At 41.0% G+C, this 27290-nt stretch overlaps 1 protein-coding gene across 4 annotated transcripts in view; it reads left to right on the top strand.

Moving 5' to 3' along the window:
- The window catches only part of LOC105929851 (sorting nexin-14), a 30970-nt gene extending 3906 nt beyond the window's left edge, over positions 1-27064 (top strand). Inside the window, exons 8-29 of one of the 4 annotated variants that reach the window (XM_036150435.1) lie at positions 52-208; positions 1668-1743; positions 1868-1912; positions 2418-2498; positions 2690-2804; positions 2907-3062; positions 3878-4002; positions 4464-4522; positions 9360-9491; positions 10084-10216; positions 12507-12693; positions 14633-14716; positions 14941-15041; positions 16055-16166; positions 16277-16317; positions 16584-16703; positions 17705-17828; positions 21323-21487; positions 21575-21670; positions 21766-21857; positions 23418-23474; positions 26483-27064. In XM_036150435.1, coding sequence (XP_036006328.1) covers positions 52-208; positions 1668-1743; positions 1868-1912; positions 2418-2498; positions 2690-2804; positions 2907-3062; positions 3878-4002; positions 4464-4522; positions 9360-9491; positions 10084-10216; positions 12507-12693; positions 14633-14716; positions 14941-15041; positions 16055-16166; positions 16277-16317; positions 16584-16703; positions 17705-17828; positions 21323-21487; positions 21575-21670; positions 21766-21857; positions 23418-23474; positions 26483-26521 — 2297 coding nt within the window. In that variant the 3' untranslated portion in view covers positions 26522-27064. Of the gene's footprint in view, positions 1-51; positions 209-1667; positions 1744-1867; positions 1913-2417; positions 2499-2689; positions 2805-2906; positions 3063-3877; positions 4003-4463; positions 4523-9359; positions 9492-10083; positions 10217-12506; positions 12694-14632; positions 14717-14940; positions 15042-16054; positions 16167-16276; positions 16318-16583; positions 16704-17704; positions 17829-21322; positions 21488-21574; positions 21671-21765; positions 21858-23417; positions 23475-26479 lie in introns of those variants that run through there. The other 3 variants (XM_036150434.1, XM_036150436.1, XM_036150437.1) reach the window with 3 other exon arrangements.
- Positions 27065-27290: the final 226 nt, after the last annotated feature.

Raw genomic sequence — 27290 nt, 5'->3', positions numbered from 1 at the left:
AAAAGGTCCGAACAGCTCTGCAGGTAATTTTGCTCTTTTTGTCCGGAGTAGTAAAGAACGCCGAGTATCTCCAGCAAGCTGCCCTGGAGGAGTACGGTCCTGATCTCCATGTGGCGCTCCGCAGTCGCAGAGACGAGCTGTTCTACCTCCGGAAGCTAACCGAGATACTCTTCCCCTACATCCTGCCTCCCAAGGCCACAGACTGCAGGTAATACCAGCTACTGCTTCCGTAGTTGCTTGAATAAATCCTTTTTTTAGTGCACAGCATGAATGCATCATAGACTGTACCTTGCAAAAGTATTCTGAAGCACAAATTTCTGTTTTTTTTTTTTTTTTTTTAAATCTCTGAGAATCTACATGGTTGACCAACAGAGAGGCGCATAATTGTGAAGCGGAAGCACAGGAATCCATGATTTTCAGAATAATTTGCAGTGAGAATACTTTAAAAGCGTGGCATGCGTTAATATTCAGCCCCACAGAGTCCATTCTGTGTGGAACCACTCTTTGCTAAATGTTTTGATGTCAGCAGCTCTGGCTGCAGGTTCAGGGTGTTGTTCCAGCTGGAGAGGTGAACCTCCACCTCAGTCTCAGGTCTTCTGCAGCCTCCAACAGCGTTTCCTCTAGGATTATCCTGGATTTAGCTGCATCCTTCTCCCCATCAACGCTGCCCTACTTCCGTTTTCCTGCCACCGAAAAGCACAGCCAGACCCTGATGCTTCCACCTCCATGCTTTAAGACGGCATGGGTGTTTTAAGCACAGAGTTAAGGGACATATAAGCAACATCAGACGCATGTCAGCAAAAGTCCACATTAATAGTGACGGGGCCGGGTGCACTGGAGATCTTCTGTAGTTTTTCCCACCATCGAAAGCCTCATGAAATTATTATTTTGTTAATAAACAACCAGGTTTTCTCTCCCTGCACCATTCTCTTCTGGCTCGTCATTGTAGACGGACTCTACCACTTGGGTAGAGAGCCGGGACCGGAGGAGAACCTTTAAGTAACCGGTCAGAGATCACGGAGGCCTAAAGTGTAGGAAGTTCTATATACTTATGTCTGCTGTCCCAGGCCCTTTGGTTGCACCAAAAATAACCTCAAATAATCCCAAAATGGAATAGGAATGCTGAAAAATCCAAAGTCAGACACATTTTATGACCGAACAGATGTGGTGATGTCCATTTTTACACATTTCTTTCTGCAGTTATTTTGGGGGCAGCACCTGAGCGCCCCCTATGGACAAGCCAGCAGCACCACGACTTCTTCTGGATCTCTGAACGAAGGATTTTATTTCTTGTCGTTCTTCCAAAAAGACTAGATTTGCGGAGTGCTTTACCAGTAGTTGACCCGTTAACAGATTTTTCCACCATCTTGCAGCTCCTCCAAAAGTACAATTTTTGCTTGCAGATTAATATATTCGCGGTGTGTTTTTTATATGAATTTAATGTGGCAGAACAACACAAAGTAGTGGATAACTTGCATTCGTACCCCCTCAGTAAAATCAGTTGCAGCCGGTTGGCTTCAGTAGTCTGCCAGTTATTAAAGCAGGTTGTGTTTAATTTATCCTGAAAAGTCATGTGGGAAAGTTTAAGGGTGTGAATAATTCTGCAAGGTTGTCTCCCAAGTGGAAATGTGACGCCTTCTGCTTCTCCGACTCTTTGCTCTTCTCAGATCTCTAACTCTCCTGATCAGAGAAGTCCTGGCCGGTTCCGTCTTTCTTCCTTCGATGGACTTCTTGGCTGATCCTGTGAGTTCTCACCTTGTTAAAGGCAGACGTGTAGAGCTGCGGTCACTACAAATCTCCTGCTGATAGACAACACGTTTGACAAAATAAAGATAAATGAGCAAACCTCCCTTTGTTTACCTTACAGGACACGGTGAACCATTTAATTTTAATATTTATCGACAATTCCCCAGTAAGTATGTTGAACCTTTGATCACATCTCACCAACATGTTTAAGGAGTTTTCATTTCTTTCATAATGTTGCAGAATGAATTAATAATAAACAAAAACGTCTGTTTCGTGTATTTATGTATTTAGTCATACTGAATCAATTAGAATACTGAAAAGTTTATTAATTTCAGCAGTTTAAACACAGTCTATAGGTTAATTGCACACAGACAGTTGCTGTCAAGCCTTTATTTATTTTAATTTGACGATTTTCCACATACACCCCAGTAAAAACAGCATTTAATATTAGAATAATATATCAGACCAATATTTAACAAAATAATAATGCAGAAATCAGGGATTAATGAAAAATATGTTTAATACTTCCATTAGGGTTTTAATTTGTTTTCAAAAGGTACTTTAAATCTGAAAATTTTGTCTAATTGAACGTTATAATTGTTGAATATGACTGCATTTAATGATGCATTTATTTGTTGATGCATTTATTGATGTTTTTATTGTTCCTGCAGCCTGAAGAAGCTACAGAGCCGACTTCTGCACTTGTGCCATTTTTACAAAAATATTCTGATTCTCGCAACAAAAAGCCCTCCGTAAGTGCTTTGCTCTTCATTTAGAGTAGTGATAAATTACGAGTTTCTTCTGTCTGTCCATATTTTCAGACACGAAACGTGTGAAATAACATCAAACAGAAACCAAATGAGCACATAAAGCTGACTGTGAGCGTCTGAAACCCGGATCTTCTGTCTTTGCTGTTTTTTTATTTTTTATTTTTCTGCACCAGGTGCTGAAGCTGGAGTTGAGGGAGATCAGAGAACAGCAGGATCTCCTCTTTCGTTTCATGAACTTCCTCAAACAAGAAGGAGCTGTGCACGTGCTCCAGTTCTGCCTCGCCGTAGGTGAGTGCTCCCTGTTCCCACCTGGACAAAAGCAGCCAGGTGATCTGCAGCCCGGCCCCATAAAAGTCCTCCATGTCACGTCTGACTCTTCCAACCTCACAGAGGAGTTCAACGACAGGATCTTGTGCCCGGAGCTGTCGGACTCGGAGAAGATAATGCTGCACGAAGAGGTGAAAAAGATCTACGAGACCTACTGCTTGGATGAGAGCGTCGACAAGATCCGCTTCGACCCCTTTATAGTGGAAGAGATCCGAAACGGTATGAAAGAGGGAGTTACATTCTTCTAATGTTAGCTTTGTAGTTTACAAATGGCACCCAATTATTTCAGGGACGATTCCTCGTTTGTCTCCTTTTTTTTAATGTTTTACTGTCGCCTCAGGGATCTTTAGAGTGCAGCATCTATATGTGGTCAGGAAATAAGCGACTTATAAACGCTGTTAAAGTCAGTTTAAGTTGCTGTTGGGAACACTTGGGTATTTCTTTTCTTTATCCTTGCTTAAAAAAACAACCTAATTCTTTGAATTTTCTAAGCCTTCTTGCATGCAGTGCTGTTTAAAAGGCTGTGTTTAGATTTTCTCTGTAATTATTGCGCAGTGGTGGCCTGACAAACATTATATTTTTATATCAATCTAAATTTAAAAGATAAGAGGACAAACCGAAATGCGTTTACAAAATGTATTTATTTACAAAGCTAATTATGCATTTATCACTTTTTGGCATTCACAGTGCATGTCAACGTTTTCACATTCGGTCATGACTTTAATGTTTTTATTTAATTGGAATTTTGTGTGACGGGCCAAAACAAGATCATAATTGTGAAGTTGTTTGCGTTTTTATTCCTCTTTATCTAATACCCGTAAAATGAAACTCCCCATCCCCATGGTGTAACTCTGTAGCGGCAGCATCATGCTGCGATGAATTGTGTGATCTAAAGTAGCTACAAATCTAGTCATTTGAGTCCAACAAACCAATCAGACTGAAGTTAAATTAAGCTTTTGATCCTTTTTTTTATAGTAAAAGTGAAGAAATCTGCCACACGTTTATTTCTGTTCCTGTTTTCTTTGCTGTCTCAGTTGCCGAGGGCCCGTATGCAGAAGTGGTAAAACTGCAGACCATGAGGTGCTTGTTTGAAGCTTATGAGCATGTGCTGTCCCTCCTGGAGAACGTTTTCACCCCCATGTTCTGTCACAGCGATGAGGTTAGTACCTGAAGTAGAGATCTAAGCAGCCAAATACTGGGGTTTCAGTCTAAGTCGATAAAAAGACCTGTGAGAATCACATTTTTTTTAACTCATTGGTTTAGCCAAATGCAAATTGGAGTTAGTTCGCTGCTCATCCACCAATCAACACCAGTCTTGTCGTCAGAGACACATACTCAGCCGGCCAATCAGTGCCCAGCTAACACCCCCCACCCCAACAGGCGGCTTCATTAAAGAAAACCGGCCACTGGCCAAAGTCAGCAGTAATTTTACTCTTTCTGAACAACAGTAACTAACAGTTAAAAATCTGGTTTCTAAATAAAAAAAAAATATTGATAAGTTAATGTTTAAGGTGGGAAAACTGCATTTCTCTGATGGATGCTGCTGTAGTTTATATGCGGTGCCATACTTTGCAGCAACACGGCGGTGGTTAAGCAGCAGCGTTTTGTTTTTCCCTGCAGTATTTTCGGCAGCTTCTGAGAGGCGCCGAGTCCCCGGCCAGGAACTCCAAGATGAGCAGGTAGGTTCCAGCGTACCGTCGGTTTCTCATCAAATATCTCATAAGTCAAATGAAGTCGAGACAGATTAACCCTTATTTAGGCTCTACAGCTGCAGAACAGTGTCTGTTGCATCGTTTACGTCGGTATCGTTCCACTTTAGTCTTAACAGACCATTTAAATTACAGTTAAATCCAGATATGTACATGCGCTGTGTGAAAAGACATTTTTTTCAGTGTTTGACATTAAATCAGACTAAACTGGTCCGGTTTCAGCCCAGTTAGGATTACCAAAATAATTTCTATATTCTAAACGATGTCTTTATGCTAAACCACAATAATGGGAGAGAATGCTGCTAACTTTATCAGCAGTCAGACGTTGACATGCATGTCTTCAGTATTTAGTAGATCTGGCTTTTAAATCGAATGAGGTGTGGGTTTCCTTCCTCAAGTTTTTCACAGAATTTGCAGGAATTTGGGTCCATTCCTCTGGACAGAACTGCTGTAAGCGGGTCAGATTTGTGGCCCGCCTTGCTCACAAACACCACAAACATTTCCTGGGACTTAACGAGGGCTTCGTGATGGCCGCACCATAAGATTGAATTAAGCCAATTTGTAACTAATTTCTTGGTAATTTTAGGCTCGTGATAAATTTGGAAGACCCAGATGTGCCCAATGTTCCTGCTTGAAGTCCTGAGATGTTGCTAAAATATGTCCATTTAATGTTCTTTCCTCATGATGCCATCGGTTTTCTGAAGCCCACCCCACCTTCATAGTTGGGATGCTCCTCCCAGGCTCACAAGCTTCGCCCTTTTTTTCCTTCAACATTTAACGTTGTCGTTAAAAACACGTTAATGCTGGTTTCCCCAGATTTCCAGACATGCCTCCAAATAATTAAGTTATTTTTTGTCCCTGAGTGAATTAGCAAGCTGTAATCTGTCTTTTCCGTCACTGTTTTAAGTACTGGCTTCTTCCTCTCTGAGTGGCTTTTCAGCCCATGTCGTATTTTAAGTAAAACACGCTGGATATTTGTGGGACATCATGAGAAAATCATCTGAAACCCTCCTCCTTCCTGAACGGCTCCATGCCCAGACGTTCCCATAGTGCTGATTTCCTACGTATGTTTGAGCTGTTGACCGTGGCAAAACGTTTAAAAAACTGACACCCTCACGATCATCTGGGCTCTCCTAAGTTCTTCTAAAATGATATAAATCTTACTGAACCAATTAAAATTATGTCTTTAAAGAAAAGAAAACAAATCTGAAAAATTCTCTCTTTTTCTGATTCTTCCATTTTGTTAAATATAAATAATTTTGTTGGTTGACTGACCTAAAACAGGAAAAGGTTTAGTCTGATTTCAAGTCGCTGTTAAATGTCTTTTAACGCAGGGCAGGATTCTCGCCAACCCCGACCAAATGACCAAATGATGGCTGCAATAAAACATAGTTTAAGCTGCTGCACTTTTAGCAACTTGTAACAAATTAACTCTTGATTAGTTAATTAGTGGCTGCCATCTTTCAAAATAGAGAAAGTTAGATTAATTCAATTAAGACTTGGCCTTCAAAAGAAGTTCTCCTGCGTCATGAAGTTAGCACTTTCCTAGAACGTTATTTTTTTTAATAACAAGCGTTTCAGCTGCTTTCTCTCAGCTCCACCAGACACAAACAACCATGTAGGAATATCTCTGGGAGCCGCAGCAGCTAGTACAGTCTCTCTTTCACTGTTAGTGTCTTTGTAAAGAGTGAAAACATCTAGACCAGCAGTGTCCAAACTTTTAAGCTATTGAATAAAAATAAATAACATAACCAAAATACTAACCCTGGCCAACAAAATGTGATCAACTTAACAAAAGATATTAAACTGTATTTAGCCTATTTTTTTAAATCAGATCTTAATGCACCAAAGTCTGCATTTGAGTAAAAGTTGCACTATTTACTATTAAATTAAAGAGAATGTAAAAATTTAGCTTATTACAAGACAAATGCTTTTTGTTGTACATAAAATTCAATTGTGAGATTTTAACTATAATATAATAAATGTCTATAATAAATGTACCCTAATTAAAAATAAAAAGCGATGGTTGGCCAAAGTTTTCTTGAAATTCAGATTGAGGGCCGCACAAAATCAGCACAGGGGCCACACTTTGGACACCCCTGATCTAGACTCTCAGGGGAAACCCAGATTAATTAGACGAGCAAAAAGAATAACAAGGTGTTCACATTAAAAAAAGACTGTTATGAGATCAGCAGCGTAAAACATGGCTGCATGGCGTGTGTAAAATCGCAGACAGTGTTGAGTTTAATGGGGATTATTTAAAGATCAATGATCTGATCCTGGGGATTGGAATGGGACACTTTAGCTGCAAATTAAATTCATCTAAATATGAAGACTCAGAAATAAAAAAAAAAATGCTGTTTTTTGGGAGCGGAGATTGGTGTGCAGGTATCCGCGGTGGCCTTCCACTAACTCTCTGTGCATATTGTTCCAGAAATAGCGTGAGTCTGGATGACATTCGGTGAGTATGAGGCATCAGTGGGCTGACCAAAAAACAACGACTGGCTTGACAGGGTTGCACGCAAGATTTAAAAGACGCTTCATTCTTGCCTGACGAGAGCTGTCCACCGCCTTTACTGGGACATTTTAATGGCTTAGGTTTAAAACATTATCAGCTGTAAAACAATAATAAAAAAAAAAATTGATAACAAATGAAGTTTTTCTCCTAAATATGAGTTTTTTTTTTCTTGTTTAAATGGAAAAGAAGGGAGAGTTCAGAAAGATGGCCTTTATGGTGATCAAAGCGGTTCTTTGCTTGATTTATAGCTAAAATTCTCGTTTAATGCTGTTTTTATTAAATAGAAGCAGACTTGTTAAGAAGGCAGATTTTAAAACTGTAGTGTTTTGGGCTACGAAATTAGGTGCTGGGTTGTACTGGTGCCTTAACTAATTCAGTGTCTTCTGAAAACATTTATACCCGTTTAACTTTTTCACAGAATTCCCTCAAACTTTAATGTATCTCATTGGGATTTTATGTGACAGACCAACACAAAGTACGATGGACGTCCACCTAAACTGACAGGCTGAGCGTAGAGAGCATTGATCAGACAAGCAGCCAGGAGGCCCATGGTAGCTCTGGAGGAGCTGCAGAGATCCTGGTAGCAGTGGAAATCACAGGGAGACATGGTGATGGCAGTATCATGCTGTGGGCATGCTTTCCCTCAGCAGGGAGAGGAAAGCCTGTTCAGAAAGATGGATGAGGACCAGCCTGGAAGAAAACGGGTCAAACGCTGATTAAGAGTTGGGACTGGGGTTGAGGTTCGGCTTCCGGCCTAAAATCACAGAGATGTAATGAAAAGTTTTGGTTTGAAACACATTTGCATGTTAGAATGGTCTAGTCCAGGGGTTCCCAAACTTTTTCAGCCGCGCACCCCCTCCCATGTCCCAGCCGGGTTGACGCACCCCCAAGATTAATATATATGAAAATTTCTTCGTAGAAGAAGATTTCTTCTAAATAAATAAATTTTCGTGTTAATAATGTATCGTTCCGTTATGACACCCAAGCACCAGACGAGGTTTTGCTGCTAACACTTTATTTTAGGACGAACAGGACAGGAAAGCTTTCACTCGGCCAGTCCCCGAATCACGACTCCTCTCCCCTGAAGCCACACATTTCTTCCGCTATGACTCCAAAGAAATCTGATTTAAAGCAACAGTAAGTGTGCAACAGCAGTGGTGGTTCAAGACCAAATTTAGCAGGGGGGGCAGGGTGGGGCCAGTGTTTTTTCACAGGGGCACAGAACAAAAGATTGGGGGAAAAAAAGCCTAAACAGGTCAACATTTCATTGTTTAATATATTAAGTATGCCAAAGAGCCAGTTGTGGCTCTGGAACTGCAGGTTGCAGACCCCTGATCTTTTCTCAATATGGCGGGAGCTTAATGTGAAACAGCTAAATTTTTTTAAATTATCGTTATTTTTTATATTTATTTTTGAATTATTTTGTTATTTTATTATTGGGTAAAACCATAAACGTAAAAAATACAACTGATCCAAATGACCAGTCAGTCACAGTATCTTTGTCAGCATTTATCATCCTAAGAAATTTAATATCATGTCTTTAGTACAGGGGCCCTAACAGGGGCCAGGAACAGTTCTACAGGGGCCCTGGCCCCTGTCTAGAACCGCCCCTGTGCAACTGTATTCAGCAATAAAGTCTAATAAGAATCATCACAATACATTTTTATTTATTGATTAAATTAACAGTTTTTTTAAGCTTTACAAAAGAAATGCTTGTTTACACGCATTGTGTGGCGGGAAAAAAAACACAGTCAGACGCCATTACAGTTTTCACCTCGCGCACCCCCTAGTGGCAGCTCGCGCACCACACTTTGGGAATCCCTGGTCTAGTCAAAGTCCAGATCTAAATCTAATCGAGAATCTGTTTCAGTACTTGGAAAAACTGATGTTTAATCTGGCTTAGCTTGACCTATTATTGTAAACAAGAATGGGGGGAAAATGTAATTATTTTGGTGTGAAAAGCTGGTAAAGACAACAAAAAAACCCCCCAAAAACTCGCTGCTTTAACTAAAACCAAAGGCGATAACTACTTTGTGAGGGTCTGTCCCATAAAATCCCACGTTTGTGGCTGAGCTGTGGAAAAGCTGGAGAGTCGTGGCTACTTTTGAGAGGCAGCGTAAACTTTGGGACGCCTCCTCCACCCGGCCTGCCCGCCCCGCCCGTTACTCCATCTCTGTTCTGCTGCCACCATTGCTCTGTCTGTGACTGAATGTCCCCCCCCTCTGATTCCCCGACCGCCACACCGCCCGCCCTGACACCACCCTCCACGTGACCCTGTTCTGCTCATAGCTCCTGGGACTGGAGCCCCGAGTCCCCGTCCTCTGGCAGCTCCTCGCCTGCATCCTTCACCTCCCTCCATGCCCAGTCCACGTTCACAAACTTCCCATACGGCTCGCAATCCCACCGCCACTCATCGCCCAAGTAAGTCAGGGTCCATCTGTGTGGTGTCATGCCGTCCGCCCCCCCTCCGTGTGACCCCCCCCCCCCCCCCCCCCCCCCCCCCCCCCAGACGCCTGCATGGTAGGCCAGATGCATGGAGACGTCTTTTGATTTGGTTTTATTCAGCTCGTCTCTTCGGTTGGGTGTGAACCCGTGTGCTCTGTGTGTTCCCTAACCTATCAGACACAGGTGGAGTATCTGGACTATTTTGTTGTTATCTGGTTGACTTGTGGTTCAAAACGGCACAATGGCCTTTTTTTAATTTTTTTTTTATTTACCGGAGATTCCAGATAGAAACCTGTGAAGTCGACGCTCACTGCTCTGTATCTGTTTCTGCTGTTGTCCCACATTTTTTTGGCATTATAAGGCGACAGCAAAGGGACATTTTGGTCCTGGGTTGATTTTTGTCCCTCCTCTGTAAAGTCTGCTGCTTCGTCTTCTTCTGTGGCTCCCGTCCTGTCAGTCTCCCGAAGCTGCATGCGCTCTGCTGAAGTCACGTGAAACCCACCCCTCCCTAACACCCACCCACCCCTCCATCAGTCGTTGTTCATTATCCACCCTCTTCATGCTGCAGGAGCACGTCAAAGAGGGGCGAGTCCTTCGGGATCAGCCGCATTGGCAGCAAGATCAAAGGAGTGTTCAAAAGCACGACCATGGAGGGCGCCATGCTGCCGTCCTACGGGCTGGTGGAAGGAGAGGACGACATGGTGAGGGCGGCTCTTTGCTTTGGCTCTGATGGCTGCATCTCTGTTGCTGATTGGAAATTAGTCTAACCTGAGTTCTACGCGCCAGAGAAGCTGTAAAATGCAGAATAAATGTTCTTATCCTACCAGCAGCCAGATCACCGCCACATGGGGGCGTCAGCGAGTAAAGGGCCTTTTAAGTTTCCCTCTGGAAATAAATCAGATGTTAGACTAACAGTAGGATGGAGCACCTTCCTTCCTTCCTTCCTTCCTTCCTTCCTTCCTTCCTTCCTTCCTTCCTTTTTTATCTCCTAGTGTCCTTTTCTTTCCAAGCATGCCTTCCTTGCTATCCTTTCCTTCCTTTCTCGCTTCCTTCCTTTTTTTCCTTTTCTCCTAGTGTCCTTTCTTTCTTTCAAAGTATTCCTTCCTTCCTTCCTTGCTTCCTTCATTCTTTCCCTGATTTGTTCCTTTCTTCATTCCATCCTTGCTTCATTCCTTTATCTCCCAGTGTCCTTTCTTTCCAAGTATTTCTTCAGTGCTTCCGTCATTTCTTTCCTTATCTCCTCGTGTCCTTCCTTTCTTGCTCCCTTCTTTTCTTTCCTTCTGTTTTAGTTCCCTTCCTACATTGCGTCCTTTCTTCTCTCCTAATTTCCTTCTCTTCTAGTGTCCTTCCTTCCTTTATCTCCTAGTGTCCTTCCTTTCTTGCTTCCTTTCTTTCCTTCTCTCCAAGTGTCCTTCCTTTCTTGCTTCCTTTCTTTCCTTCTCTCCAAGTGTCCTTCCTTTCTTGCTCCCTTCTTTTCTTTCCTTCTGTTTTAGTTCCCTTCCTACATTGCATCCTTTCTTCTCTCCTAATTTCCTTCTCTTCTAGTGTCCTTCCTTTCTTGCTTCCTTTCTTTCCTTCTCTCCTAGTGTCCTTCCTTTCTTGCTCCCTTCTTTTCTTTCCTTCTGTTTTAGTTCCCTTCCTACATTGCATCCTTTCTTCTCTCCTAATTTCCTTCTCTTCTAGTGTCCTTCCTTTCTTGCTTCCTTTCTTTCCTTCTCTCCTAGTGTCCTTCCTTTCTTACTCCCTTCTTTTCTTTCCTTTTTAGTGCCATTCCCACATTGCTTCCTTTCTTTTCTTCTCTCCTAGTTTCCTTCTCTTCTGGTGTCCTTCCTTTCTTGCTTCCTGTCTTTCCTTCTCTCCTAGTGTCCTTCCTTCCTTCTGTTCTTTCCTTCTCTCCTAGTGTCCATTCTTCCTTCCTTCCTTCCTTATCTCCTAGTGTCCGTCCTTTCTTTTCTTCTTTCCTAGGGTCCTTTCTTTCCTTCCTTTCATCCAGTCTGTTTTTTTTAGGTTTTACTTTTAAAGCCAGATCTGTGAATAAATCTTCTAGAAATTAATTGCAAACGTTTGTGTTTTATAACTTTGAACGAACTCTGAAAAAAGTGTGTTTGTCCTCCACCTGTTTTATATGCAGCAACACATCTCAGCGCTCATGCTTGTGTAACTAAAGTGAACTCAGAAAATCTTTGAAATTAATGACATTTTACTGGAGATTTTCTCGTCTTCATTTTGCAGCTCAGAGATTTTAATTAAAGTAAATATTTCCTCTTCATTTAATGCAAAAGCCTAAAATAATTCACGCCTCTGTCAGATTTAGATTTAAAAAGTTTTTATTTTTTACTCCACTGAGATGGCTGTAATTAATAGAAAACAAGACCTCTATCTCTCAAAAGGTAAACAGAAGATATACCAGGACTTTGATTCTGGGAAAAATTTACATTTAAGAGAATAAATGGCTGTTAAAAATGTTAACATTCCCATTAATGATGAGAAAAATCTTTGACATTACAGTATTCAAACCCTTATAACTGGTATTTCTGTTTCTCTTCGGTGAGGAGCTCCAAGTCAACATGGATGAGCTCCTCGCCATCACCCTAATCTTTAGCTCCCTCCCCACTACTACTGGGCTGCTGCTGAACTCCCAGTCAGTAGAAACTTGTTGATAAAATTGAAAAATCTCAAATCTTCCAGGGGTTTGGATAATTCTGCGCTTAACTTTATGAATAGTTATTATTTGACAAAAAAATAAAAGGTTGATGAAAGGAAACCCTAAAATGCGTTGTTCGCTCATGTCTTCAGCCACTTTGCTTTGCTCCAGTGCTGCAGTTTATTTTATTTTATTCTATGTTGTGTTCCACTTTTTCACCCTAGAATAAACATTTTACCTGTGTGGTGAAGAAACTCGCCGCTAAGCTGGAGCATCAGAGAAATCTAACGATTACGGCGCGGCTGTAACCTGCTGCATCTTTAACTCCGCCTCTCTTTTAATCTAAGGTAGAGGAAGCCATGATGGTGCTGGAGGACGACTCCCCCATGGAGGCGGCGTCCACACCCAGCACCCCTCGTAACCTCTCGGCCTGGGACATCACGATCCCGTACATCGATTTCTACGACGACGACGTGAAGAGAGAGAGGATTCCTGTCTTCTGTATCGACGTGGAGCGAAATGACCGCAGAGCAGGTGCGCTCACACCTGGTCCTCTTCGCACGTCAGGTCCACCATTCTGGGACGTTTCTCTTTGTTAAGCTGGTAAATTAGTGAAAATTAGAAAATGTGTATATGCACGGCCCGATTAAAATTAGAGGAACAGTTTTTAATTGCAGTTGAAAGTTTTTCTGGTGGAGGCAACAGATATCTTCTTTTTTTTGTTTACTGCTTTTCAGCAGTTTAGCATTAGACCATTAGTTTAGCATTAGACCATTAGAGTCTGTGTCACAACTGGTACCGTGAGGCGATACCACTGAGCTATATAATACACTGGAGTGCTAATCACCGTCTGTTAGAACGAGTCGCTTTGAAGCCACCGGCCGCCATATTGGTACTCCCTATTTCCCCACAGTAACTAGGGAATATGTGCGCTACAGCATCGAATAACGAGGATTTTCTCATGTTCAGGGGGGACTTAAAACTTTTAAAATGTCTAATGCCATATACTTTTATGTTATGCTGTAAAACTATCAAGTACTGAGAACGTCAGTAGAAATATTTAGCATTTTATTTATTTAAATATATATTTAAATGTTATAACATTTCTAAATATATAAAAAATATATATATATATATATATATATATATATATATATATATATATATATATATATATATATATATATATATATATATATATATATATATAATGAATAACATGTGAAATATTTCAGCACATAATTTCCTAGTAGTTAATAGTGTTAGTTCATCCACTGACTGTAGAATTACCTGTGAAACGTTTTCCCACAGCCAGAAAACTGCTTACTGTTGCAACCAAATCCTGTGGGATTCTGTGAGAGTAGGGAGTAGCAAGATGGTGGCCAGTGACTTCAGGTTTTCGGCTAAATCAGCACTCCAGTGTATTATATAGCTCAGTGAGCGATACCTGGACCCTGCAGAGGCTGCACAGGCAGTCCAACATAGAGGAGATTCTAGGAGCCAGGCAGTTACTCTAGGAGAGCTGGACCGGGCCGTCAGAGGTCCTTTACTCATCAGCAGGACCAGTATCTGCTCCTTTCAGCGACGAGGAGCGGGACAACTACTGCCAGAACCCTACAGAGGGACCTCCAGCGGGCACGAAAGTCTCAGACCAAACCATTAGATCCAGAGAACATGGTGGTCTGAGGAGGCCTCTCCATGGAGGGTGAAGGATTGATAGAGCCTTGGCTGTGAATCTTGGTGGGGGTTTTCCTCACGGGGAAAGAATCTGCAGGCAGCACTTGGAGGACGAAGGGATTCGTACCTTTAATTAGCCTCCACCGACCCAAACCCAACAGAACGTCTCTGAGGCGTCATGTTTAGGTCCGTCCGGCGCCAGCAGGTGGCTCCTCAGGCTGTCCAGGAGATCAGGACGCCGTCCTTCCTCTCTTTAGTCAGCGGTTTTTCAGTTTCACTTTCTCTGCGGCTTCAGATTAAACCCTGCAGGTTGATCATTTCCCCTTTTTCACCCAATACTCCGGCATCCTGTTGTTCCCGACACGTCACCTGATCCACACCAGAGACCCAGCAGGATTGTTCCGTCCAGTCGAGATCTCACGCGCTTTCAAAGTGATCATTTATTTTTTCTCTGAGTTTAAGATGGTGCCGTTGAGTGTGAACAAAATTCATAATTCTTGCAAAATGGACAAATGCTGAGAAACGGATAAAAAGAACAACGTCACTGATTAAAGGGTTCATTATTTCACAACTTTTTGAACATTTCCTCAAATCTAAATCTGATTAATTCAACAGCAGAAAAAGCGACATCCTGTGCAACATTTAAACATGAATTTCTGTGAGAAATTATAGTAAAAAAAATGTAATCGCTGCTTTTTTGTCACCTAAACATTTTCGATCATGAAAGTAATTTTGATATCAGACAAAGTGAGAAGATACAAACTGCTCATGAAGTGTTCCTGTTTGTGTCTGACAGTGGGTCATGAAACCGAGCGCTGGTCGGTCTACAGGAGGTATCTGGAGTTTTATGTCCTCGAATCAAAGCTCACCGAGTTTCACGGTAAGTTTTCTCCGTCTCCTCTCCGGTAGAGCTTTTACATGTTTAATGTCTGGGTTTCAAACCATTTGGAGTATTTATTTTTCTAAAGAAGTTTGGCAAGTGGCTCTTTAGAAAATGTCCTTGCTTTAACGTAGAAGTAAACCTAAATCACAGAAATGTCTGTTGCATTATTTAGTTTGCTGCTGTGTGTTTCTCTCTAAAAAAAGAGTTTGTGCTCTGTAAAGGTTCATTTCCAGACGCTCAGCTGCCCTCCAAGAGAATAATCGGCCCAAAGAATTACGAGTTTCTGACATCCAAGCGTGTGGAGTTCGAGGAGTACCTTCAGGTACGTGTGTGAGGAAACATAAGGAGAGGCTAATTTCTGCTGAAACTGGGGCAAATTACCGTTTTTCATTGTCTTGGAAAAGTATTCACACCCACTGAACGTTTCACATTTGGTCACATTACATTATAAGAATATTGTGGTTGTAAAATGGGGGGAAAACAGCAGGTATGAATACTTTTCTAAGGCTCTGTATATCCCCGCTGTTAGATAAAGCATCTCTAAAGTTTACATTTTTCTCAAGATGGTGTCTTCAGGGGTTACAAATTACTTTGTCCAAAAGTTTTCTCCGTAAACATAATTTTGAATCTGCAGTTAGAAACTAGGTGTGTCTACCAAAGCAGCCCCCCCCCCCCCACCCATAGCAGAAACAAAGTTATTCTGATTTTATCAGTTTAAACTGAACTTTCACTTTCTAAAGCCATTTTGATCCCATAAATAATTAAACCCCTGCTTTGGCTTCTGGCAGTTATTCGTTCTCGTCTGTTTGTCCCGTAAATAAACCAGATGTTAAATCAGAACCCCAACATCGCATTTAAATTATGTGGTTTGAAAACCCAGAACCGAATTTAATACCTGCCATCTGTTTGGTACGATTCGACTGTGAACAGCGGCGTGTTTTCTAACGCATTCATCCTTTTTTATTCACCCCTGTCATCCTGAAACCAACTGGAAGGACCATCACAACAAATTTCTTTCTTTATTTTCCTTTTTTATTCATACGGGTAAATCTCACTGAGACAAGGTGTCTCTTTTCCAAGAGAGCAGAAGTCAGCATGATTTACACACCAGGACCTGAATTGGCAGCACGTTCGAGTTATGTTGAAGTACATAAACTGACATGAAATGAATTAAAAAAATTGTAAACACCTTGTTTTTGTCACACTTTTCACCTGCTTTTAGTCCCAGATGTCCATGAAATCCCATCATTTCATCCAAGCCCCTCTGAACAACATGCAGCTGCAGAATAATCCACTTTACCGTACGTGCTTTTTTTAAATCTGTGTCCTTTTCAGAGACTTCTGCAGCATCCTGAGCTGAGCAACAGCCAACTCCTGGCTGACTTCCTGTCTCCTCACAGCATGGAGTCTCAGTTCCTGGACAAGATGCTGCCGGATGTGAACCTGGGTACGACAGGAGAGCGGTCTGTCCCCGCCTGGATGTGGAGAGAAGCGATGAATGAAGGACAAATCATGCTTTTAGCACAGAATATAACAAACAGGCTGTTCTTCTTGCAGGGAAAATCATCAAGGCGGTGCCCAGCAAACTGATGAAAGAGGTACAGAACAAACTCCTTCAGGAGCGTTTATGTTTATAGTTTAGAGGCTATGTGTTAAATTTCTTTTTAGTTACTGTATGACTCTGCTTGTCCCTCCAGGATTTATACCAATCTGAAGATTTACAGACATTTATGTTGACTTTTAATAGATGCATAACATTCATTATGATTTTCTTTATTCATCCAAATTCTGGAACTTTTTGCCTCCATATTTTACTCATAATGTCTTGCGTATTTTGTTTTTATTACATTTTTTTCCTGTCCAGAAAGGACAGCATCTGGAGCCTTTCATCCAGTCCTTCTTCAACTCCTGCGAATCTCCCAAACCCAAACCGAACCGACCTGAGCTCACCATCCTGAGCCCCACGTCAGAAAACGATAAAAAGGTTGGCCGCCAACATTTAAAAACCTTCTGACCGTGTTTCTGTTGCTTCTATGTGGTTCATGCCGCTTAGATCATCTAAAGCAGGGCCGTCAAACGCGTCTCTATATGGGGCCACTTTGGCATCATGCAGTCATTAAAAGGGCTGGTTGCACCTGTATAGACGATACTCTTTATTTCATAATTTCATCTCAGTTCACATAGAAGTATAAAGAAAAAACACAGTAACATAAAAGTAGCACCTTAGGCCCAGTTTATACAGTTTATATGAAAAAAAGGTGATATTGGGGTGAGTTACACTTTAAACTCTCATCATTCTGCATCACTTTTTCTCTTGATGGACATTTCTGGGTTGTTTTAATGTGTTGTGGGAAAACTGACATCTAGTGGCAGGATGCTGTTACTACACGGTTAAAAATAATCAACATTCGCTACAGGAGACACAGTTTTGGCCACTTTATACACTTTAAAAAGGAGATATGCCTCTACTTTATGACATAATATGCTTTTTTTGGCTCTTGAGGACCGGATAAATTGCCTTGATGGGCCGGATTTGGCCCGCGGGCCGTGAGTTTGACACCTGGGATCTAATGTATAGCTGCTAGCTTATTGTTGTAGAGCAAAGTTGCAATACTGAAACGAGCTAATTGTTTTCCATCTGCCCAGTTCTTTGATAGTAAACGGTTGTTTAACTAGTTTATCAAGTAAAACAAAAGTCGTGGTTAGTTACATATTAGTTCACTATTTTTAGCCTAAAATAACTTTCTTAATGAATAAATGTTTTCATGCAAGAAACCTGTCACATGCACAATTTTCAAACGCTACGAGTTTAGAACAAACGTGATGAAATTATTCTAAAAGCTTTGAACATTTCAGATCATCTCTCCTTTATTCCCATGTTTCTATGTTAGAGCCGCGATCCCAAATCTGGTTGACCGCGCATGCTTTTAGCAGTTTGAATTGGAGCGGGACGTATTTATTTCTCCTGTCTTAAATTTCTCGCAGCTCTTCAACGACCTCTTCAGAAACAACGCCAACCGATCTGACGTGACGGAGAAGCGACACAACCAGAACTACTTCATGGAAATGATCACTGTTGAAGGGGTGTATGATTATTTAATGTATGTGGGTAAGTGATCAAACAACATGTTTACATAAACTGAAGGCAGTTTCATTTATTTAAAATGCCAATATATATATTTAAAGTTGAATACTTGAATTTCTTAGACGTTTGTCTTAATATTTAACCCCTTAGGCCACTGAGCTATATTATACACTGGAGTGCTGATTTTACCGAAAAACTGAAGTCACTGGCCGCCATCTTGCTACTCCCTACTTTCACATAATCCCATAGGATTTGGTTGCAACAACAAGCAGTTTTCTGGCTGAGTGAAAACGTTTCACAGGTAATTCTACAGTCAGTGGATTTACTAACACTATCAACTACTAGGAAATTAGGTGCTGAAATATTTTACATGTTATTCATATTAAATATATATGTATATATGTATGTATGTGTGTATATATATATATATATATATATATATATATATATATATATATAATTAAAATGCAAAATATTTCAGCACATGACTTTCTCAGTACTTGATAGTTTTAGAACATAACATAAAAGTATATGGCATTTGACATTTTTAAAGTTTTAAGCCCCCCTGAACATGAAAAAATCCTCGTTATTCAATGCTGTAGCGCACATATTCCCTAGTTACTGGAGGGAAATAGGGAGTACCAATATGGCGGCTGGTGGCTTTAAAGCGACTCGTTCTAACAGCCGGCGATTAGCACTCCAGTGTAGAATATAGCTCAGTGCCTTAGGCCCACAAGCCCCATTTCAAGGGGGCTTGAGCTCTTTAACAACAATAACATGCTTGTAGCTGACTGAGACCTACAGATGCTTATCGCATGTCCAGATCTTCATCTGAGATTCCTCTACAAAAGTATCTACCAAATATATAATAGATTTCACATTTTCAGTTTTAAAAATAAGTTCCAAACTTCAAAAACTGCCAAAATGGCACAAAAACAATAGTGGTCCGCCTGGATATTTTTCCATTTAAACATGTATAACTTATCAAGTGCTTGTTGTGAGGACACCAGACTTGCTACAGATGTAACCAAGATGTTGTAGTTGCAATTTATTGTGTTTATTTTCTTCTTTACAGCAAAAGTAAGAGGTTTTGTATATAAAAATCAGTTTGTTTCTTAGACGGAATTACATTTTATGGCATTTAAATCTTGATTACTCAGGCCCAGAATGATTTACTCTCTAATTTTCAAATCTACATAATCCTCCAGGACCTTTATGTTAATTGATAACAAGATTAGCAGTTTAGGCGTCGTACAAGTAGAGAAGTGCCTTATAATGTATGAGTATGCATTTTTTATTTTATGGAAAATAGACCCTCAGACTCAAGGGGTTAAGGGTAAGTTTAATAAAAACATGCAGAAAGGTAAAAATAATAATACTTAAAAAAAAACATTGCTTTAAAATATGTTAAAAAGATTTTAAAAAACAAATTACTGACTCAATTCATTATTACCTAAATAATGATAAAGATGAATCAATAAATTTTTGTCTCTTTTGCTTTTTGTTGTTTCTATATTATTTCTTACAGCTTTGGGGATGCTGGTCTATAACAGTAAAAATGCTTTGCTGTATAGCTTCTTTCTACCGTTGGACTGAGCAGAGTTTTAACTTTTAATTTAAGAACTGACCTAGTTATTTTATGACAAAACAGTCTAAAATATATTCAGAAAACTAGGTAAGAGGTTGTTATAAATATCCTGGTATGAAGTCTTGGTCGTCTCGCTGAGGTTGTTTATCCACTCAGACTCCAGCCCCCTTATTTCAGTTTTTCTTTATAAATTTGCCAATCACCAACTAGCAGAAGTGATGCAATTGTTTGCAACGGCTGCCATGACTGTCAAGCATCTAAAACTTAAAAACAAGATTATTTGCCCTGTTTATGCTTTTATTGCAACAAACCGCCCACAAGTTGCATTGACCCCCCACGTTGAAGTTAAAGCTTCCCTCCAAAGAGGAACATGAGCGCTAAGCAGCCTGAAGAATCTAGATGTACTGAAGCCATCTGCGGTCTCTCTTGCACCAACGTCCTGGTTGTTGGTGGTTTTATCGTTCATTTTTGACAGAATTTAACACAAGACCGTTAAAAAGACACATTAAAGAGATATAATTACAATATAGGATTAATGGCTTGCACATAAAGCTAAGTACCATATTATAGCGGCTGGATCAGAACCCTGTCTCTGTCAGACAGGGTTCTGATCCATATTAGCAGATTCAAGCGGGCAAATATGACTGAATCTGAAAATTTATCTAAAGCTCCTTCAACAAAGGATTAGTTCTTCGGGGTGTGAACGCTCGCTCTGACAGGCGGTTCACTGCCAAAAGGGAACTAAAAGTAAGCAAAAGTTTCTTGAAATTAGTGTTTTTTTCCTTGATTTAAGGAGCTACATAAGACTATTTGCCAATGTAATGAGTATTTTTACCCCTAAAGTAAGATTATTAGCTATCATGCATTTCAAATAAGATGATGGAGATTAATTGTTATTATTTTAAGTGCAAAAATCTTATTCCATTGGCAAGTAGTCTTATTTAGCTGCTTAAATTAAGGAAAAAGAAACTAATTTCAAGAAAATTTTATTTACTTTTAGTTCCCTTTTTGTAGTGTTCCAGGGTGCTTGTTCTTTTTCCAAATTAAAATTCCAGACTTTTTCCAGACTTTTTTAAAACTAATATTTTTTTTCCCCCAAGACCTTAACTTTATGTACTTGTATACTTGTGTGCCTACTTCATTGGTTGAGATTGTACAAACTGTTTATTAGAAATGTTAATTTTTATAGGCTAGTATTCAATGAACAAATGCATTATTCACAGTAAATTATGCTCTTACTGATAAAAACGTTTCAAAACATGAAAATCACAAGTACATGAATTTCACATCAAACAAGTGTTTGATTCCATTAGGCTAATACAGTACGTGACCAGTTAGTAAAATTATAGTTTTATAGCCTACCTTCCTATTACTCATTTCACAATGCCTTTCAGCATACTGTAAAATTCTACCATACTTTTTTTCCCCATACTTTATTAAGACTTTCACACAAAATTCAAGACTTTTCAAGGTCTGGAAAACAGTGTTTCAAAATTCCATACTTATTAAGACTTTCAAGACTTGCGCAAGCACCCTGTGTTCTGTGTCCAAGCGGTATTTGTTTTTCTGTTGCCTTATAACAGGATGTGTGGCGATATTTTGGAGAAGAAAAAAAAGCGTCATGGACTCATTTAAAAAAAAAAAAAAATTCCATCACAAAAAAAGCGCAGGAATGTTAACAGCAGCGCGGACACTCTGCAGAGCCGCTGCACGTCCGGAATCAAGCCGGAAAAATCCCGACACCCATTCTTCCGCCTTCTGCACATTAGATAAATGAGGAGCACTGAAGGGAAACAGGAAGCTCAGGGTTACAACGCCGTTTGAGTTGAAAGCTGAGAAAAGAATTAAAGCTACGAGGGGATCGGTTCAAAGTTCTCACTGCGCCGCTTTGTGTCCAAACCTGAAACTACTTTCTCTGTCCCTGCGGCAGGTAGAGTGGTGTTTCACATCCCTGACTGGTTGCATCACCTGTTAATGGGCGGCAGAATCCTGTTCAAGAACACCCTGGAGGCCTATACCGATTACTACTTGCAGCACAAACTGGACCAGGTGGTCCAGGAGCACCGGCTGGTCTCGCTCATCACCCTGCTTCGAGGTAAACGGGAAGGCCTCTGGTTTTCTCAGGAAGCACAAACACATTATTCCAGCCCGTCGGTTAGTAACAGAACTGCTTTTCCTCCAGACGCGGTTTTCTGTGAGAGCAGCCCGCCGCGCTCGGCCCAGGACAAACAGAGCAGAGCCAAGAGGACGTTCGAGGAGATGATGAGCTACATTCCAGGTGTTTGTTCTGTTTGTTTCCATTATTCTGCCGCCTTACGGGCCAGAGCTCTGCTTCTGGGACAAAGGTTCGCTCAACACGGAACATGTCTTTAGACTTTCTAGGAAAGTGTATCGGAGAGGAGGCCAAGTACGAGGGAGTCCGGCTGCTCTTCGACGGACTGCAGCAGCCGGTTCTCAACAAACAGGTACAGGAGAAACACGCCGCCTGTTTTCCCAGCGTGGCCGCGTGTGCGATGACGTCACGTAAGAAAGGCGTTGGAGTACAGGACTGTCTCAGAAAATTTGAATATTGTGATAAAGTTCTTTATTTTCTGTAATGCAATTAAAAAACATGAAATGTCATACATTCTGGATTCATTACAAATCAACTGAAATATCGCAAGCCTTTTATTGTTTTAATATTGCTGATTATGGCGTACAGCTTAAGAAACCCAAATATCCTATCTCAAAATATTAGAATATCATGAAAAAGTATACTAGTAGGCTATTCAACTAATCACTTGAATCGTCTAATTAACTGGAAACACTGCAGGGTTTCCTGAGCCTTGAAAAACACCCAGCTTGGTTCAGTAAACTAAATCACAAGTATGGTAGTGGTTAAGAGACGACATCAGATTCTCACAGTAACTGGTGTACTGACCATGGCATTACTGTCCTTGATTGGCCTGCCAATTCCCCTGACCTGAACCCCATAGAGAATTTGTGGGCTATTGTGAAGAAGAAGCTGAAAGACACCAGAGCCAACAATGCAAATGAGCTAAAGGCCGCTATTGAAGCATCCTGGGCATCCATAACACCTCAGCAATGCCACAGGCTGATTGCCTCCATGCCACGCCGCATTGATGCACTAATCTGTGCAAAAGGATTCCCAACCAAGTACTGAGTGCATTAATGGACATTTTCAAATGTTTGATTTTGTTTTGCTGTTATAATTTTTTTTTACTTGGTCTGAGGAAATATTCTAATATTTTGAGACAGGATTTTTGAGTTTTCTTCAGCTGTACGCCATAATCAGCGATATTAAAACAATAAAAGGCTTGCGATATTTCAGTTGATTTGTAATGAATCCAGAATGTATGACATTTCATGTTTTTTAATTGCATTACAGAAAATAAAGAACTTTATCACAATATTCTAATTTTCTGAGACAGTCCTGTATAGCTGCAAGGCAATGACTCGATGCAATCTGCCGGGTTTCCTGAGATAGAAAACCTTTTAACCAACCTGTCTGGGATGGAACTGAGACGGCATGTTATAAACTGGCACCGCATAAATAAACTGATGTGATTTTTGATATGGACAGAGGTAAAAGCTGCCTTTCACGCGTCAGAATCAGGACGTTTTTAGACACTTCTCTGGTCCAACACACCTGAATCCGATGGCTGAAATAAATCCTCAGGCTGCACTGAGGTCTAAGGACCTAAGGACAGAGATTTATTTATTATTTATTTATTATTGTTTTTTTTTTTTAAACATATGCACGGATCGATGGCACTTTTTAAATTTTGTTGTTCTTGTGACAATGACAATAAAGTTTTCATTCATTCATTCATTCTAAGGAAGCCTCAGAGTTGCAGGAGAAAATGGATTTTAGATTTTCTGTGTGTTTTTGGATGTGTCCACTCTTACGATGCGGTCAGAAAATTAGTTTATCACAGTTTTCTTCCTTAAATTCCCTTTTTTTGTGTGTGAAAAAGCAATATGGATTTAACGTTCATGTTTTTCTGCTTTGTTGCTTTAATTAGCTGACCTATGTGCTGCTGGACATCGTCATTCAAGAGCTTTTCCCAGAGCTAAACAAGGTAAACCGATAACGATCAAACGCTAATTTATTGGCAACCATCAACGTTTTTCAGATGTGTGCAACAAATATAACACAAACATGGTTTGAATAGTAAAATAAAGCAAAAGTTAAAGGGAGTTTATTTAAATCTAACCCCACCCCTGGCAAGATTTGGCCAAATGAGCACAAGATCTGATGCAATGAAGGGATTCATTTGTTAGTAGTAACAGGTGGGCTTACGAGAAAACATCTGTAATTTCCCCAATGCTTAGTTTCAGAAGACATCCTGAATGACACGGGATCAGGGTCGCCTACAGAAAACTCCGGGTGGGATTTGAAAAAGAGGAAAACCAACGGCATGAATGAGCTGGAGAGCTGAGGAGCGCTGCCAGACGCTGGCGTCTGAATAAGCTCCACGCGTGCAGCAGATCCTGACAGCTAACCAACCGTTCTCTACTTGGTATTAAAGATGAGCGTCATAAAGGATTACTGCATTACTCCTTTTAGACTTACACTTAGACAACTTTATTTGTCATTTTGTATGCACAGAGTGCGTACAGAATGAAATTTCGTTGCATACAGCTTATAAATTGCAGTAAAAAATCAAATTACAGTATAAGGTGCAGCAGTGATTTAAAAGTAACAATTTAAATGTAGACAATGCAGGAGAAGTCGCAGTGTACAGGTGAGTATTTTTAAAACCTTATAGAGTCAGTTTGGGTTTCATTTGCAGAAACCACTTGAAACATTAGTTTTGTTGAGCTGTTTAATTTGCTCTTGTTAGATTTGTTTGTTACAAACAGCTGCTAATGTGCGCTCAGCCATCAAAGCCACTTGACGGTTGGGTGTAAATGTCCTAAATTCAGTTTCCACTCCGCCTCTGTTCAACGTTGCGCTGGCTGGAAATGCACTGAAGAGTTGTTTGCTGGCAGATATGGACGACAATTTGAGCGTCAATGTGACCAAATTGTCGACATTAAACACTGCTGATAAACAAAATTGTTTTTTTAAAGGTAATCACAAAGTTCAAATAGCTGTTTTGGGCCATTCTGTGTCCTGGACGTGTTCCCAAAGCAGACTTTGTATTTAGTTCAAACATTTCCAGTTTGCTTTCTATTACAACCAACCAACTGTATTTCACTTTTCTGTGACAGAACAATACACATTAGAAAATCGCAAAATGAAGATAATAGTTTTAAATTATATATATATATATATATATATATATATATATATATATATATATATATATATATATATATATATATATATATATATATATATTAGAAATAATCAGAAATTTGTTGCCTCTTAGCCCCCTTTAATCTCATGCCCCTAAATTACCTTACTTACACCGACAGGCTGGATGAGGACAGCCTGGTAGCTCTGGAGGAGCTGCAGAGACCCAAAGCTCAGGTGTCAGAACGGATCTGTTATGATATATTTTTCTGGGATGAACCCGGACACAGCACGCACACACAGAGTCAGTTCTTATGAGTGAGTTTTTATTGAACAGTGTGGAAGATGGATGATTAGACCAGAGTCTTTCAACGGACGGAGGTGAAGGGTGTAGAAGCTGGCTGGCAGGAGGAGTGTGGAGAGACTGACCGGGAGGAACTCTGGAGCCGAACACTGGAGAGCCGGACCTCTGAGCAGAGCCGTGGAGCGCAGAGCATCAGAGCCGAGCAGAGCATCAGAGCCGAGCAGAGCATCAGAGCTGAGCAGTGGCGAGCAGAACGTCGGAGCCGAGCAGTGGCGAGCAGAACGTCGGAGCCGAGCAGTGGCGAGCAGAACGTCCGAGCCGAGCGGTGGAGGTCTGAACGTCTGAGCCGAACGGTGGAGGTCTGAACGTCTGAGCTGAATACTGGAGAAAACAAAACTGTCGGAAAGTCTTTGGGCTGACTGTAACAAGACCAGGTGAAAGGAGTCTTCAGGCTGACGGGTACAAACGGAGCTGACAAGAAAAACTGGCAGGGACTGAGCGGGAGTGAACGCTATGGACCGGCGACGGGAACAGAAAGAGGTGAGTCTGATAAAGCGGTGGGAACAGGTGGAAGCAGTTGTGGGTTAATTGCAGCCTGCCAGGTGAAACTGATCAGGCTGCGCAGGAACAAGAGAGAGGGAGAGAGGCTCAGCATGCAGCCAATAAGCTGCATCCTGACAGGATCAACAGGACAGCTATTAATTCTGGGTTCCACAGATTTGGCCCTTTGTGGAAGAGTAGCTGAAAGAAAAGCAAAGTCTCTTTTGCAGGTTGCCACAATCCATGTTGGGAACACAGATGGAAAGAAGGCGCTCTGGTCAGAAAAGACCAAAATGTAATTTTGTTTTTGGTCGGTATGCAAAACACTGTGTGGTGAAAAGATGAGATTTAACACCTTGTTGACTAAACTATACCCACTGTAAAAAAACACGGTGGGGGCAGCATTATGCTGTGGGGATGCTTTTCTTTAGCCGGGATAGGAAACATGGTCAGAGTTGATGAAGATGGATGGAGAAAACCTGCTGGAGGCTGGAAAACATGAGCCTGGAGTGGCGGTTCCACTTCCAGCAGGTCGACCAACAGAGAATCAGTGACGGGGCTTAAAAAGCCGATGTTCAGAGACGCTCTGCATCCATGCTGACTGAACCAGAGCAAAGAACCTGCAAACATTTCTGTCTCTGCGTCAGCGCGGTTGGTAGATCGACACCCTCAAAGACTTGCAGCAAAGCGTGGTTCAACAAAGTGCTGAAGAAGGGTTGAACACAACCTTTTAGATATAGACTTCTGAACATAACGTGTAATTTTCCTCTCCTTTCACATTTATGCACAGCTTTGTGTCAGTCAGTCGCACTAAATCCTGATAAAATACTCTGACATGCGACGTTGTGAATATAAAGGACAGAAACGAATTTGGAAGGAACAGAAAGTAGCAAAAAAGTCCCACTTTTTTTTGTTCTGTGAATTTAACAAACTCTTGTCTATAACGTATCTAAGGAAAGTGTTGGTCGGCGTCTCTCTGACTGGCTTCCATCTTCTCTCAGCAGGTGCAGAAGGAGACCTCTGTGATGGCTCCATGGATGTGAAAATGAACCCAGCGGATGAGCGGACACGGTCGCCTGGCAGGAAGTCGTGTTTCTCCTCCCACCGGCGGCTGTGGGACCCGCATCCTGAGAGGCTCTGAGTCCTGGGTGGACGGCACCAGTGGGCCTCAGCGTCCGCATCTTAAAGGACGGTCTGTCTTCACCTGGATCGACCGCTGATCGCTGACCTGATCAGCCGTGAAACTCGGCCCTCTAACGTTGCTACAGACCGCTGAACATGCTGCAGGTTATGAGTCACCTTAACGGCCGAATATGGCCACCATGGTTTCTAATTGATGTGATGGACGGGATGTGAAGGGAAACTAAAGATGTTTGCACTTTAAAATTCAGTTTTCTGTGCTGAAATGTGAAGGGAAAGCTGTTTTTTTTTATTTATTTGCTGTAGCGCCGTTCCTCTGATGCTTCAGTCACTACAGACCTGCTTTCACTGCAGCTTTGCTCCTGGTGTTTGGGGGGGAAAGTGAAGAATTTCTGTTTGGATCTAACAGCTGGACAAAAAAGTTATGACTTTTTTTTTTTTTTTTAAAGAGACCCTGTGAGCAGAGTGTATTTTTATTTTTTTTTTATTTCCGTGAAGGGTAGGAATCGTCCAATCACAGAAGAGTGGAGCTGATTGTGAAGATCTGGACTGTTTCAACCACAGGAGGGAAGGAAGACAAGCAGATTCTCCTTGAATATTTCTAATAAACCTGTAAAATGAATAAAATATTAACCAATTTAAAGGGTGGAAGCTCAGGTCTGTTTGTCAACA

The sequence above is a fragment of the Fundulus heteroclitus genome, chromosome 19 (genome assembly GCF_011125445.2).
Source record: "Fundulus heteroclitus isolate FHET01 chromosome 19, MU-UCD_Fhet_4.1, whole genome shotgun sequence".
NCBI classification, from domain to species: Eukaryota; Metazoa; Chordata; class Actinopteri; order Cyprinodontiformes; family Fundulidae; genus Fundulus; species Fundulus heteroclitus.
The sequence above is the reverse complement of the archived record's forward strand: the minus strand, read 5'-3'. Positions and strand labels throughout refer to the sequence as shown.